General features: G+C 43.0%; 1 protein-coding gene across 4 annotated transcripts in view; it reads right to left on the reverse strand.

Annotated features, from left to right (window-relative positions):
* Nucleotides 1-2,528: 2,528 nt before the first annotated feature.
* RAD9 (cell cycle checkpoint control protein family) overlaps nt 2,529-15,904 on the reverse strand; it is a 37,135-nt gene continuing 23,759 nt past the window's right edge. The window contains exons 2-11 of one of the 4 annotated variants that reach the window (XM_087376864.1): nt 12,507-12,626; nt 12,259-12,367; nt 12,027-12,092; nt 11,838-11,900; nt 11,502-11,617; nt 4,127-4,191; nt 3,706-3,986; nt 3,435-3,594; nt 3,106-3,182; nt 2,529-2,966 (exon numbers count right to left, since the gene is read on the reverse strand). In XM_087376864.1, coding sequence (XP_087232990.1) covers nt 2,800-2,966; nt 3,106-3,182; nt 3,435-3,594; nt 3,706-3,986; nt 4,127-4,191; nt 11,502-11,617; nt 11,838-11,900; nt 12,027-12,092; nt 12,259-12,367; nt 12,507-12,626 — 1,224 coding nt within the window. In that variant the 3' untranslated portion in view covers nt 2,529-2,799. Of the gene's footprint in view, nt 2,967-3,105; nt 3,183-3,434; nt 3,595-3,705; nt 3,987-4,126; nt 4,192-11,501; nt 11,618-11,837; nt 12,093-12,258; nt 12,368-12,506; nt 12,627-15,904 lie in introns of all 4 variants that reach the window. The other 3 variants (XM_087376862.1, XM_087376863.1, XM_087376865.1) reach the window with 3 other exon arrangements.

Consider the following 15,904-nt stretch of genomic DNA (forward strand, 5'->3'; position numbering starts at 1 on the left):
AGGTTTATCACATGTAGCACTAGCACCACAACTAACTAGAACTCAAACATGATAACCCATCATAGTTGCTCTCCATGAAACTCCAAAAATAATATGCAAAAAAAAAAAGCATTAAATTGTAATGTACAGTTCCAGCACAAAAAAGATACATTCAAAGTCTATTACTAGTTATCGATACTACAATGCTTGTATTATAATTTATCTATTACTAAACACTAGTTAATACTAGTTAGTGCCAGTGCTAGTGCTAGTACTAGCATTTGTATATTGCATGGAACATGTATATACACCAACATTGGCAATAGCTAGATCTCCAACATGATAACCAATCACAATTGCAAACTAAATCTCTAACATAGAAATAGTACAAAACTCCCACACACACAGAGAGTATTAACTTGCAATGTAGAGCTCCAACACCAAAAAGGATCACATTGAATTATGAAGTGTATTGAAAGAGGGAAAGATATTGAATTCTTTGGAGACAGGTTACCAAAAAGAGAGTATCTTCAATTGTATACAAAGAGAGTGTAGTACAATGCTTTATCAAAAGGTATACAATGATGTCCAAAATCAAAATTCTTGACAAAATGTCCTTGCTCTTATCATCATCCCATGGATCAAAAGTGTCTTCAAATCCAAATGTTTGGGTATTTCCCTTGAGGAAGGAAAATCAAAATCAACAACATGACATAATCCTTGGCCAAAGAAGCCTACAATCAGTGGGCTTAGGCTAGGAAAGCATAATTCAAACAAATGTGTGAGGTTACTTTATATTGAGAACTCCATATGTATAAATGGAGCCACTAGCTTGCCTAACCCAAGAATCTTTTAGCATCTCGGCACACAAGAATCAAGGCATGTGGCTCATTGTTAGGGGATTCGATAATTAGGTTATCTCTAGGGGGATGAAGTATATGCAAGAGATCTATGCAATTTGGTACCAAAAGGGGTATGTAATAGCTATGCAAAATCACCCTACATTTTGCATCAACCCTTTGGTGAAGATGAAAGGAATATGCAAGATTGTATTTAGCTCATGCCTTTAGCCGCTGCTTGAATGGACATTTCGCATAGCATGATAAAGTAGTTTCCTAGACTAACCATGATTCATATGTTAATATGCTATCTCTAATGCAGTGATTGTGTAATGTAGCAATCAAATAACAAATTCATAAATAAATTTGAAAGAATCACATAACACACGATCGAGGTCTAGTCTATCTCAAGAGACCGCTAGATACAAGGAGTGGCCCATCTGATACACAGATCGAGGAGACCACGTCCTCCACTACCTCGAGAGACAGCTCGACAGACAGATACAAGAGCTCTTTGCGTCTCATCAGAGAGCCACCATGGTGCCGAGATACATGGAGCCTAGATATGCACTCAAAGCATTAGCTTTGAGCATCTGATGCTATTTTGCTATTTTATTGTTACTAGCAAGGGCCTTAGTGAGCCCGTTGCTCCAACCCACATCGACTTGCATGAGTCACTTTTGGTTTACTTTGTCTCATAGGCCCGTGAGGCCTCCCCGTGGATGTTAATCTCTCTCTCTCTCTCTCTCTCTCTCTCTACAAAAGTAAGGTCATCTGCACAAGATGGGCAACCGACATAAGAAAATGGTTCAACAGATGGAAAGTGGAAGCATATTTGACCATGCCGCCTAAAAAGGTCAACATGCAATAGTTTCAACTGTCTTTACTGAGCACTTTGCGGAATCACTGGTTGACAAGTGAAAAGAGGGTAAAGCTGGAATATTACCAAGACAACATAAATCCCACATGTTGGTCTACATACATGTCCATAGAGACTCATGCTCAGTCTTATATTAGCACACCTATCCCCCTTCTATATCGCAGAAACATCGCCAGGTTCCCAGATCTCATACATTTGCCATTGAGCAGGGAGCTTGGATACACCAGCCCAGACATGCTAGAGTCTGTACCCTTTGTGACATGCAGACACTTGAGATGGAGGCACATGTAACTCTACAGTGCCCCCGATATGCACATATCAAGGAGGACTACCAGCAGATACTGGGGGACTCCGCTCAGTTGACATCAGTTCTCTTCACTGCCTCTCCGGTGGCATTGGGATCTTTTGTCACTCATTTTTTTACCTGTCGTCAGGAACTCATAGACTCCTGACCCCTTTCCTTGAGGAGACTCTTTTTACATTGTATCGAGACGGGTCCCATGGGTCATTTTTTGGCCCCCCCAGGACACTAATAAATTCTACTTCTTCTACTTCTACTTCTCTCTCTCTCTCTGTCTCTCTCTCTCTCTCTTTATTTTATATATATATATATATAAAATAGGCCCGTGAGGCCTCCCCGTGGATGTTAATACATCTCTCTCTCTCTCTCTATTATATATATATATATATATATAAGCAAACACTTTTTTCTTTTTTTTTGTCAAACTTTTTATGCTTATATTACAGAATAGCTATCCCAAAATGGGATATGCCAAAATACATCCACACACACACACATTTTTCTTTTTTTTTTGTGAAACTTTTTATGCTTATATTACAGAATAGCTACCCCAAAATAGGATTTGCCAAAATACATCCACACACACACACATGTATATATCATGAGGTATATAATAAGAACTGTATTATCATAATCTCAGAATCAAGGCAAACCGTTAACTTGCTAAAACATCCCAAATTTACAGACTTTAGCAGCAGTGTTCTCCAGAAGCATAAATGGCTTGATCATTCTCGAGCATGTTTCCCTGGAACTGGGTTAGTCTACAGTCCATATCCATTGTATCCCACCAATTCTCCCTTCTATAGCATGCCTCTTCTTTGAGGTGGAGTTGACTGAACACATACATCATCACCCTCATCTTCATCTTCATCTTCATCTTCCTCTGTATCAGCACTTAACCAATTGCTTGGATTTCTTCTAGACATGGTATTCTGATCAACAGGAATCCTAGCCAGTTGTTCACCTGCTGGCAAAGAAAGCAGAAGATTGTAAGGAGACAAGTCTCAGGTATAACATGCATCATCAACTTACAAAAAGATTGGCCATCTACACAATTCTAGTCCGTCCTTTTTCAGCACATTACAAAAAGAAGAAAAAGAGGTTACCTGCAAGAGCATGTGTGCCTGTTAGGTGAGGAAGCCAGTTTGCATCACCTCTCATTAAATCAGATGAAACTGGTGAACTAATTACCAAGTTAAGAAAAACCCTCACTAAAATTTAGCTTCCTTAACCATACAGAAACTTTAAGAGAGCCTGAGCATATGAACAAAGCTAGCCTGAAAGCAGATCGGCACTTTCCTGAACTAAAGCAATGAACACTGTTGGTTCTGGAACTCAAAACAAAGTATATCCTTCCGGTATGTCAACTGCTTTATAATTTCCACTTGGCATGCTACATATCCTATGCTACACAAAAGGCAAGAAGATTGGATACAGCTGAGGCACTCTTCCTCCTGTGATGACCTGATTTACATTCGATCCATGTAGTTGCTGTCTTTGTAGAGCAACAGGAATTTCCTCACTGGCATCATTGCTGTCTTGCATCTGAATCGGTCCCTTAGCTGTTCTGTTGTCCAAACTTTTTGTGGCACTTCCTGACATGGCATACTCAAATTACCATAACATGCATGACAAGTTCTTTGAAGCTGCAGAAAACGTGAAACCAGAAATTGAAGCAATTACACATCCAAAGGCTAGCTGCATACCAGAGAGCTCGGACCAGACTCTTGTGTGATCAGACTTTCCACCCGCAGACCTGGGTGTTTGCTGTGGTCCTTGAGCTGACACCCTGGATCCAATGCCTGCTTGTGCAGTTGACCCATTGCCCTGTGAAGTCGGCCTTGAGCTAGGTGGAGCCTGAGGAACAACTTCAACACTTTCGGCATCCCTCAGCTGTGACCCAAGCATGGTTGCTAACACAAGGGTTGCATCAAAATCTGCATGATCCGTGTCATCCAAGCCAAATCTTGGTGCAAGAAGGATTGGGCTGGCAGTAGTAAAAATTAAACCCGAGTTCACATATGACACACCCACCTCAAGTGAAGTGGACCAAAAAAAGATTGCATCAACGGTTTGAATTGAAATAAAAGAACATTTCAGCTGGGAAATTGATGTGAGACTTCATACTTGCCAGACTTTTCAAAGAAAATGTGCATGTCTGCTTCAGATCCTTCACAGAAGGCAAGGAATGCCTGCAAAAGCAAACTATCTCTACTCAATGTATAATACTAGAACATACATTTGAAATGAATTCATAGAAATACCAGCATGATTCCAAATGATTCAGGAGCTCACCTAAAACTAAAGAAAACTGAAATCAAGCATCAATTCTGATACAAAGATCAATACATTGCAATCAGTATAAAATATGACCATATATCTACAACATCTGCCTGCAAGATATTTGTGTCTGTTAAGATTATTCACCATGGACTAGGTGCCACGAGACACCCCTTGCTGTCTTAACGCATGTCACCTCACTTAGTAACACTAACGCTTCACCTCGTTTTTTATAGAACAATTGTTAAACCTGGTTGTGAATGACAAAATTCAGTTCAAGAATCTTTGGGATAACTACAAGTAATCAATCATCAAACCTAAAAAGCTAGACCTTCCATTCAAAGTAAAGGTCAGTAAAACATTCTGAAGGAAAGGTTAGACTATGGATACTTTTATTAAGCTACTTTGCTTAGAGCCAACACTCTCACTCCACCTTGTAAGCTGCTTCAAAGACCCCTCCGTCGAAGTCCCATCTTTGCTTTGACTAGTCCATGTATTTATGTTACTACAGTCGAGTGGCACTCCAATCATCCCATTTGCAATAAAACTTCAATCACCTATCCAGCCAGGTATGGAAACGAACAACCTATGAGAAGTGGGATGTAGTAGTCGGAGCTTTTTGGTATTAGAAAACATCCAAGAGAGGCTGCAATTACGAACTGCTACATAACAGTCCACAAACGTTTGTGTACTCTCATCTACCAAGAGCCATTGAGTTCCAGATGCAACCTGTGCCACAACGAAACAAGAGCGAGAGTGTCTTCAAATTGGATTTAGACACGCATGAGCACATCTTGGGGTGTCTTCGAGCAGTGGATGAGGACGATTGAGATAGTACTAAGAAAATGTAGTCTCATTGCAAGGAAACAATATTCCACTTATCCTAGAAAATGGAAGGGGATAGTTCTACAACGTAAGTCAACTCCTTGACCCTAGGTTCAATTTCCCATGCAAACTTTGCCCCTTGGCAACATGAGGACCAGCCACGTCTTTGTACAGCCTTAATGCTAATCCCTTGGGTTACCATTACCTATTTCAACATGTGCCGAGGTTATATACAGCCATCCTTCCGTTCATTGGAGAGTGTTTCAGCATGGTTTTGGAGTCTGGAGGTGATGCCAGAGACACTGAGAGGAGTGCTTTGCCATGGAGTTGTGGTTTTAGGTCTACCAGCACAGTCCCTACAATGCAGACCAATGGGAAGGCCTACCCCAACATCTCTACCTGCCCTCCCATACGCAAGGGGGAAGGAGCAAGACCACAAATCCCACAAGGGATGGGCCCCTGCCTTTTCTTTGGTCATCATCCTCCAAGGGAGAGGGTTGACACTCCCCACCCGACCCCAAGAGCATTCCTTAGTGCTGGCTATGGGACAAGGGGAGTGGGATCCCCCCCCGTACCCAATGTCCTCCTGCAACCTTATCAATGATGTCAGAGCTTGGACAAACTGTGGCATTTTGGCGGCTGTCGCGTGGCTGACACATGGTAGCTGTCTCTGGCCCGCCTCAGGATCAACCCGTGGTGGATTGGTTGTGTAGCTAAGCCAGCTAACAACCTAGACTAGCAGAAGTGATAGCAACTAGAAGTAGAGGGATAGAACAAGCAAGTAATCATAAGAATCCATGTGCATAATCACCAAAAGGTACCCAGAAACCATGAAGGGATCCATGGCATGTGAGGGACTGCACATGCAACAGCCTAAGATGTAGATCCTAGTCTAGGAGAGAAGGGATCCTAGTTCAGCTTTGAGTAAAACAGGGCTCAGCTGTAATTGGATGTTCATTAGATTGCATTCAAAGTGTTTTGGGATGGCTGCCCTAGGATGCCACGTGGCAACATTAGGCCATCCTTCTAAAAGTATTACTATTACAAAGCCATTTAAGGGCTAAAAATTACTGGCCTTTGTTACAATGCGCCATGCCCAAAGGAAATTTGTCCTCCAATTTGCAATGGGGCTGTAACAAGGAATTACAACAACAAAAGGAAGACATGAAACTCTTATCCAGTCATATCATGTATGTAACAGTGAATGCAGTGAGTATTCTCTACTGCAGCTGTCAATTGTCCCAACTAATGCATGCTGAACAGCAACAACATTGATGGTAGAGCAGTAGGTAGAACAGTAAGTAGAATAGATGAAGTTTCAGCAGCTCCACACAGCTGGATTATGGCCATATCTGTCCAAAACATCAACTGAGCAGATAAGGATATTGGTCCACTATTGAAGATGGCTGCCATGATGACTCATCATCAAGTAAACCCCACCACTTGATGTAATACTCAATGTAGGAGTCTCAGAATCCTGGGTATATACTCTATATGGCCCTCTTCATCCATGGGAGGAAAAAAAGCTCCTTCAAAAATGCTGGCCTGTGAGTGCTGAATCCTCTAAAGAGTTTATAGGAGACCACAGGTACAAGTTGTCAAGTCTTCATTCGCTTCACTGTACATGCCGATCAGGTACCTGCTGTAAGGTGCTGAACTGTCTGGTACTGTACAACGATGCCATCTTGTGGAGTTTTATGGTTCGCAACATCTTGGGTGGCAGACATCTCTGGGATTGTGTCAATGGAGATGAGGCAAGGCTAGAATCTGTGGCTACACCTATCACTCCTACAGCTAGAGGCAGAGGTAGAGGTCAAAATGCAGCACAAGTAATTGGAGCAGCTGCTACTCCAATGGCTCCCACAGCAAAGTAAAAAAGATGGGATTCTAGGGATGCACAAGCTCTTTCTGTTATTTCTTTCTGTCAAGAGGTTCAATATTTCTCACATTCGGTCATGCAAGACCTCGAAGGCAGCCTGGGAGATTTTATAGAGCATGTTTGCAGCAACAAATGATGCCAGAGTTTCTTTCCTGAAGAGAGAGCTATCTCATACGCATATGGATGAAGGAGATTCATGAATGCTCACCTCACTAAAGTTCATGATTTGAGGGAACAGTTGCTGAATATAGATGAAGTTATTCCGGATTCAGAGATGATTACCACCACTCTGAATTCTCTTCTTGAGTCTTATCTTGGTTTCCACACCTCGCTGAATTTATCATTGAGGGGGGGCAACAATCCTCTCTCTTTTCACGAGTTGGTAGGACTTTTGTTGCAAAAAGAGCAGACAAGAAGAAATATGGCAACACAGGCTGGCGAGCATGCCATGCTTTCTAAGTTCAAGTCCAAAGAAAAAGGACAGCAAAAGCAACATGCCAATCAGGCCGCACATCAGCATAAAGCTGATTCAGGACAGCCCTCTTATAAGGCTAAAGGTGACGCAGATAAGCCCAAGAAGAAGGGCATTTGTCACTACAACAAGAAGCCAGGTCATTACATTGGTGAATGCAAGAAGCGCATAGCTAAAGAAAAGAAAAGAGATTCATGTATGGCTGTCTCAGAGCATCAGCTCCTAATGCACATGATGGACGGGATGTTACAACCAACTTTGAGGAAGAGCACTATGCCTTTTTGTCTTGCATTTCAGATTTTTCAATGGATACTTCAGATACTACAGCCACTCTTGAGGATGACTTGACTTGCAGTTATGACACTTCAAAGGATGCACGCTCTCTCAGTGTCAATGAGACACTGAACATTTGGTATTTTGATAGTGGTGCTTCTAAGCACATCACTTCTAAGAAGAGCCTTTTTGCATCTCTGCATCCACCGCCTACTAAAAAGAAGGTGACATGTGCAAATAATTCTTCTTATTCTGTGTGTGGAGTGGAGGACATCATACTCACATCCACGGATGACACAGATTTCAGAATTACAGATGTTCTTTATGTGCCGGGTATAAAGAAGAATTTGCTTTCAATGTCCTCTCTCAATCGAGGAGAATTTCAGGTTATATTCGATGATGCTAAGTGTGCAGTCCGAGACAAAGAGAATGACTATGCTTTGATGTTGTCTGGCACTTTGTATTGGGGCCTTTTTCAGCTTGACATTTATGAGAAAAGATCCGATCTTGCACTTTCAATGAGCACTCCCACTGTTGCGATGCAGAGTGCAGAGTTATGGCATGCTAGATATGGGCACATGAGCTATGGCACCTTGATGACACTTCAGAAGCATGCTATGGTTGATGCATTGCCTCCTTTGGAGTCACCTCCTCCTCATGCATGCGAGGGTTGCATCCTTAGCAAGATACATAGATTTCTTTTTAAGAAGGATGGTGCAGTAAGAGCTACTCGAAAATTACAGCTCATACACAGTGATGTGTACGGTCCCATGAGGACACCTGCTTTTGGTGGTTCTCTCTCTTATGTTACATTCATAGATGACTTCACCAATTATACTTGGGTCTATGGTTTTAAGGCAAAATCAGAAGTGTTTATGCATTTCAAACACTTTGTGGCTATGGTTGAAAATGAGACAGGACTCAAGGTACAGACACTTCGCACAGATAGAGGGGGGGAGTATATGTCTCAGAAGTTTTGAGGCATTTTTGAGTGAGAAAGGCATCACGCATCAGCTTACAGGGAGGCTTAAGCTAAGCACAAAAATCGCACTCTTATGGAGATGGATAGCTGCATGCTTACTAGTAAGAAGTTGCCTCATAGGTTTTGGCTCGAAGGTCTTATGTGTGCCAATTATGTTTTGAATCGGGCTCCCACAAAGGCTTTGAAGACAATCACTCCCTATGAGGCATGGCATGGGAGAAAGCCTTCAGTGGATCACTTCAGAGTTTTTGGTTGTGTTGCATATGCCTACGTGCCTGTGGAGTTTCGACATAAGTTGTCAGATAAGGCACTTAAGAAGTGTATTTTTGTTGGGTATAGTGCACAAAGCAAAGGCTATCGTCTCACAATCTTGCTTCTTGCAAGACTTTTGCGAGTAGAGATGTTATTTTTTCAGAGAATTCAGCACATACACATGCTGAATTTACTATTCCAGCTTCTTCAGAGGATGTTTGTGAGGGGATGCTTCCTATAGCTTTTGGTTCCCCTGCTGAGGCTCATGCCGGAAATCAAAATTTATAGCAACCTCCTCCCGATCCACATGCCCCGATTCAGCCACATGCTGACTTTGTACCTCCACAGGGTGTGGATGTTGTCACGCAAGAGATTCAAGAGATACGTGCAGCCAAAACAGTTCCGAATTGGTTGCTACAAACTCTTAAGGAGAGTAGGCTTGAGCCACCTTTACCTAGTAGGACTCGTAGTGCAATAAGGCACGCAGGGGGGCTCTTTCTGTTGAGACAACTTATGCAGGTACTCTCTTGATGAAGAAGAACCTGACTCTTTTGAAGAAGCCAAGGATAATGTGCATTGAATGCATGCCATGCACAAAGAATCGCAGTCCATTGAGAAAAATCAAACTTGGGATGTTGTGGATTTGCCACCAGGAAAGCATGCCATTGGTACCAAATGGGTTTTCAAAGTGAAAAGGAAGCCAGATGGGGCCATTGATAGGTACAAGGCAAGGCTGGTTGCCGAAGGCTATGCACAGAATAAGAGCATAGATTATGAGGAGACTTTTGCTCCTACATCCCGGATGACCACCATCAGGTCAGTTATTGCCATGGCTGCAAATTTTATTTGGAATGTCCATCAGTTGGACATAAAAACAACTTTCCTTAATGGGGACTTGCAGGAAGAGGTTTATGTCAAACAACCTCCTGGATTCGAACTTTCTGGCAATGCACTTCAAGTTTGCAAGCTGAATAAAGCTTTATATGGGCTGAAACAAGCCCCATGTGCATGGTATGCCAAGATTGATGCATTCCTAGCAAGTAAGGCATTACATAATAGTCCCACGAAAGGCACCCTCTACATCAAGAAGGATGGGGGGAATATTTTGGTCATCATTCTTTATGTAGATGTGCTGCTCACAGGCTCAAATGAGGAAATAATTGCAAATTTCAAAGCTGAGTTGAAAGCTGAATTCAACATGAAAGATTTGGGCATGTTAAATTTCTATTTGGGGATCCAGTTCATACAAGACAAGTGTGGCATCGTTATGTCTCAATCCAAGTATGTGCAAAAGCTCTTGGATAGGTTCAACATGCATGATTGTAAGCCTATAGCCATCCCATGGAGCCGGGGCTTGAAGCTTACTATGTATGATGCAGGTGAATTAGTGGATGTCACACTTTATAGCCAAGCTGTTGGATGCCTCATCTATTTGTGCAATAGAAGGCCCAATATTCGGTATGCATTATCTAAGGTGAGCAGATATATGCGCAGCCCAAAGACTACACATTGGCAGGCTAAAAAACGCATCTTCCGTTATTTACAAGGCACAAAGTCTTATGGCTTGATGTTTCCCAGGGGAGGGTGACTTGCAGATGCCTAGATGTTGTCCATACATGGAGAGGACAGAAATGCACAGGGAAACCATGGAAGACCCTATGGGCAGGTTTGAGGCAGATCTACAAGGCTGGAACTACCTGGGCCAGTGGTTGGATGCCATGTGGCCAGGCAGGGCCAGTCAAAGCCTGGAAATGAGCCCTTCGAGGCTACTTATAGCCTTCCCAATCCAGTCGGCTGGTAGGGGCTGTTCTAGTCGGTCTTTCTGGAAGGGGCTTCAACCCTAGGGGCCTCATTCATCATCACTTGGAGCAGCCAATCCACAAAGAGACGAGCAGCAAAAGAGGCAGCCTTGGGCCTATACTCAAGAGGTGAAGGTGACCCAGCTGAAGCTGCAGACCAAGCTAGAGTGGCAGCCCACCTAGGCTGGCTTTCCGGACAGCAAGGTGGAAGGGATCCTTTGGACAGAGAGTCTACATGGGCTCAACGGAGCACGTGGGATTAGAGATCCAGATGTGACATGCATATAGTAGGAGAGCATTTTGTTATTGTATTGTGTCCAGTTTGTGGACAGATTGAAATATATAAGAGTCTCTTCTATATTTGTCTTCATGCACAGTCTATTTGTTGGCTTGCACTCACATGAATCGTTGTGAAGTACACACATTTTTATGAAGCTTGATTCCATAGCGAAACACTTCGCGTGCAATTCCTGGGTCCATCTATTAGTCTTCCGCTGCGGGATACCCTCTGGTGTGATTTCATTTTCTAACAACAACATGCATAAACCGTCACACGATAGGCTTATAAAGAGACCCCTGTGCATGGGAACCAAGCACAAAAGAGAGAACTAGATTTCAAATCTTAGAACATTACGAGAATCCACAAATTAAAAAACAAACCTGAAAGTCTGATTCAAAACCCCAAGGTATTTACAAACTCATGTTAAGAGAGAACAAATCTGTTTAAACTGTCTTATTACCTTAAGCTCCTTAACACTAAATGTTACATCAACTGCAGCTCCTCTATGTGCATACTCTTGCAATTCCTCAGCAGGATCAATCCAAAGCTGGGTATGTAAAGCAGCATCATTATTCTCTGGAACATGCGTGAAATATCAAGGCAAGATTAGTCGCTAATGTTGATCTTGTACGCAAGTTTTATGAGAAAAAATAATAAAGATGCAACAAAAACATCTCCTTAGGTCCTGTGCAATTCGCCATCCATTGCTGAGTCTTATATTCTGTGATCTATCATTGCCATGTAGCATCTAGAGTATACAAGCAAAACATGAGCAGGTATAGACCCCGAAAACCACCTTTCACCGGGTCAATGTAGCTTCTCAACTCAACTGCCTTTCCTTCTGGAGATGTCCGTGAGCCTGAAGGGGACATTGGTGAGGGCTCTGTTGCAATTAAAGTGATTTCCTGGAGTGTAGATTGGAAATTTGCGAGCAGCCGGCTAAAGTCACGAGGCTTGACAACTAAATGACTTGGAAAGCTCTTACGATCTAGAGCAACATGTTGCATCTCAGGTTCATTTGTGCAAGTGATCCAATAAGTTTTCCTGATGCCTACCACAAGTCAACAAGCAACTGCTAAACTTCAAAAGGCTGTTACACTGCACTACCTAAATGTACACGTGCTGTTTAGCAGCTAAATCTTGTGACCAACATCGCTATTCTTAAAATTGACAACCTTGCTTGTCAAAAGCTACATAAAACTTTAAATACCATGTACCATGCAAGCACTCCAAAGTCCATTGCAGTTTTGTTGCTGCCATATCAGGTAAGATTATTGCCACACGATCCATGCTTCCAGGTGCCATTCTAAAAACAGTGCAAACAGCCTTACGGCATAGAAGTTTGTCAACACAGACATTTGATATGCTGAACAGCATTAAGCAATCAGTCCCAAAGTTGAGGATCAGCTGCTATCAGTAAATTTCCAATTACTACACAGCAATACATCCACTGAATTGCAAGTACCTTCAGAAGGACACTGCATTGTGCCACTGGAACAAATAGATGGTATGCATCGAAAAATTGTGACTTGTATGCGATTGCCAAAAAAGCTGAGCGTGATGAGTTCAGCGTGCGAAAAATCAGCTGCCCACAATCAATTGCAATATATTCAGATCATCATCATATGAAATTTTTTCCAGACCTCAATAGATGGTGATACCTCCCTTAAGTTCAAGAATAACAGTAAGACTTCAATTTCTTACAAAATAATCTATAAAGGGTAAAAGGTGAGATAAGAATGACACTATAAACCAAATAAGGCTCATGATGCAGCTTGTTTGGTGTGTGCCTCTGAAATACCACAGCCAATGCATTGATGCTGATCCCTCGCTTAAGTTCAGCTTATTCCCTTGTACTTTTAAACACCGATGTTTTCTTTAAAAACTTCGACTAGAGTCATTGTTAAAGAAATGTCTGGGCCAATTGCAACAGGAGCAGATAAAGGTGTATCATCTATAGATAAGACCATAAACGGGAAGCTAAATAACCAACTCAAAATTTGAATTTACGTGAATACAAGAACATCTCCAAACACACCTTCTAGAATGAAGCAGTGCAGTTTTAACATGACAGTCACCAGCAGAACGCTGGCCAAGTCTTTCTTCGGATATAGAAATTCCTATAATATGTATGGATAGCTATGCAACAGCTCAGAAAAGAGTCCCATCAATTCCTCATCGTGACTCATCGGTGGATCTTCTCAAAAGCCCCCCTCACTAGGAAGGGTTCACCCTTGAAGGAGTCTACATAGGGTGTGGCAGCAGCTGTCTGGAGGACTCATTCGGGTCATCCCTCTATGCCAAGAGGAGTTTGCGCACCAAGCCCTTCGTTGGCATCCTAAGTTAGGAGGGCCTCATGCTAGGACAGCGGACCCATATCAGCGGGGTGTAGTGGGATTGTAGCCCGGACAATTCTTTTGGAGCTTGGAGTCATCCTCCCACTAAGGTAGAGGCACTAGGGGAGCCCTCTGCCACCTCAGGGGGGGTAGACTTTGCCATCCCTAAGTCTTGGAGGGATAGACATCACAGACGCTCTCAGCTCCCCCATGTTGATATGGGCAGCTCTCCAGGACACGGGTGCCCTGAGGATCCAATGTATGCACCAAGCCCTGGGATCCTTCCACTCTAGGCATTATAGAGTGGGGCCGGGGAGGCTTCTCTAGTTAGTGTTTTAATGGAGACGATGGGACCCTAGACTTGCTTGAGTCGCAAAGGATCAAAGAAGTGGGCCACTTGGGCAAAGATTGACTGGCAACCCAACACCAGTCACTTCGGAGTAGGACAGAGGTTAAAGTGGCTTTGTTGGAAGGGCCAGTAGGACAGAGGTTAAAGTGGCTTTGTTGGAAGGGCCAGCGACTTTGTGAGGTACAGTGGGATCAAGGCACGTGGTCTTGGCCATCCAACATAGGGCACTCGAAGAGCATGGAGGTGCCTTTTTTCTCATACATGGCATGCATCAGCTGCCGCCTCAAGCTGGAGAGCAACATTGGGTAGAGCACGAAGTCGTTTGGCCGTGTTTGTGGGCTAGCCACTCACCGCAGAAGATTACGTACTTCTTCTAGATGGTTGCCCATGGGATGTTGCCCATGGGATGGCCCTAGTTGGAGCAGATGTGCCACCGCTGCACCGATGGAGACCTTGAGACCATCCCACAATCTCTTGAGCTGCCCACAGCACAAAGGATTTGGGAGGGGGGCCCTTCGGATAGTGGCTCAAACACAGAGGTTGGAGCGGGACTTTACCTATGATATAGCAGCCTGTTGATAGAGGGGAGCCACGCCTTCTCCATTGAAGCACAATCACCCCGACTTACAATATCTAGGGACAAAGGGTCTTCCAAATCGAGGTACAGGATACGACACCCCCATCTCGGTCTCTTCTCCAAGGACAGTATATGGGAGATGGCATCTAGCATAACTGCTTGGAACATCTTGGGTCCCTCGCTGTTGCAGATTGGTGATGGAAGGTCCCTAGGTCACTCCGCTATCTGTAGCTAATTTAAGCACTTGATTCATATCCTCAAGAGAGTCTTTGACTGCTTGAATCTTCTCTTTTTCGAGTGTCACAACAATTGGGGCTCTAGGTTGAAATCCATACATCATCATGAAGAGACCTAAAACCTATAGTTGAATGCTTGGTAGCGGTATATGCAAATTGTAATATGAGCAAATACCATTCCCAATTAGTTTGTCTTTTACTTACAAATGCTTGAAGCATATCCTCAATGACCTGATTTACCCTTTGAGTTTGACCATTACTCTGCAATACTCATATTTGAAGTCTCATAAATACATGCCTCTAAAAATGGTTGTTAAAATTTGCTATCTCGGTCACTAACAATATCGGTCGATAGCCCACATAATCTATAGATATGCTCCACAAATAGCCTTGCTAATTCAAGAGTTCTATACTCTTTATTTGTTGGAATAAATGGAGCCATCTTGGTCAGCCAATCCACAATTACCCACACAGAGGTACAGATGCGTAGTCATGGACATAACTATGTAACAACTGGATAATAGCTTGGTTAGCTATTTCACTTTGTCCGTCAATCGATGGGTGATATGTAGTGGAGAATTGCAATTTAGTAGCTAAGTTCTCGGAAAGAGCTTGCCAGAATTGGCTTTGGAACTTGGGATCATTGTTTGATGTGATGGATTTAGGTAATCCATGTAATGTAAAGGTTTCTTTAATATATAATTAGCAGTTTCTATGGCAGTGATGTTCTTCTTGCACAGAATGAAATGGGCCTGTTTACTAAGTCTATCTACAACAGTAAGAATTTGCTCATTTTGTGTCCTTGTCTTTGGAAATCCTGACACAAAGTCCATGGTAATCCTGACACAAAGTCCATTATAATACGTTCCAATCTTCCACTAGGTATGGGTAATGGCTAAAGTACTCCTTGTCACGAGGACGTGAAAAGTGATGTAAAGTATCTTCGTAACTCAACCTACGCTTAACCCAAGGTTAACCATGGTTAAGTGTTGTAATGGTTTGGCCGTGAGGGGCTCGCTAGAGGAAGTGCACACTTCCTAGAAGTTCGCAAAGTCTAGGTGCACCACTAGGTCCTAGGGGCAAGGCAAAGGCTTTAAAAGAGGGGTCTAAAAGTTGGGCCGAAGGACAACCAACGTTGTCCTTGGTATGGGGGTTAGGACTTTAATCAAGGGGCAAATGGCAAGGAGGAGATGCCATTTGTCATGCATGTGTATGCATGCCCTTCCCCCACCTTCCATCTCTCTCCGCTCACTCTCCCACAGGTGTTAAACGTTTTCAGTTGTTCTTGTGCAGTTTTTGAGCTGTTTGAGCTGTTTCAAGCCTGTTTTCAGCCGTTTTAAGCCGTTTTAACTCTGTTTTGACTGT

This window comes from Dipteris shenzhenensis, chromosome 7 (assembly GCF_047967505.1).
Source record: "Dipteris shenzhenensis isolate YYH24624 ecotype China chromosome 7, Dip_SZ_1.0, whole genome shotgun sequence".
Classification (NCBI taxonomy): domain Eukaryota; kingdom Viridiplantae; phylum Streptophyta; class Polypodiopsida; order Gleicheniales; family Dipteridaceae; genus Dipteris; species Dipteris shenzhenensis.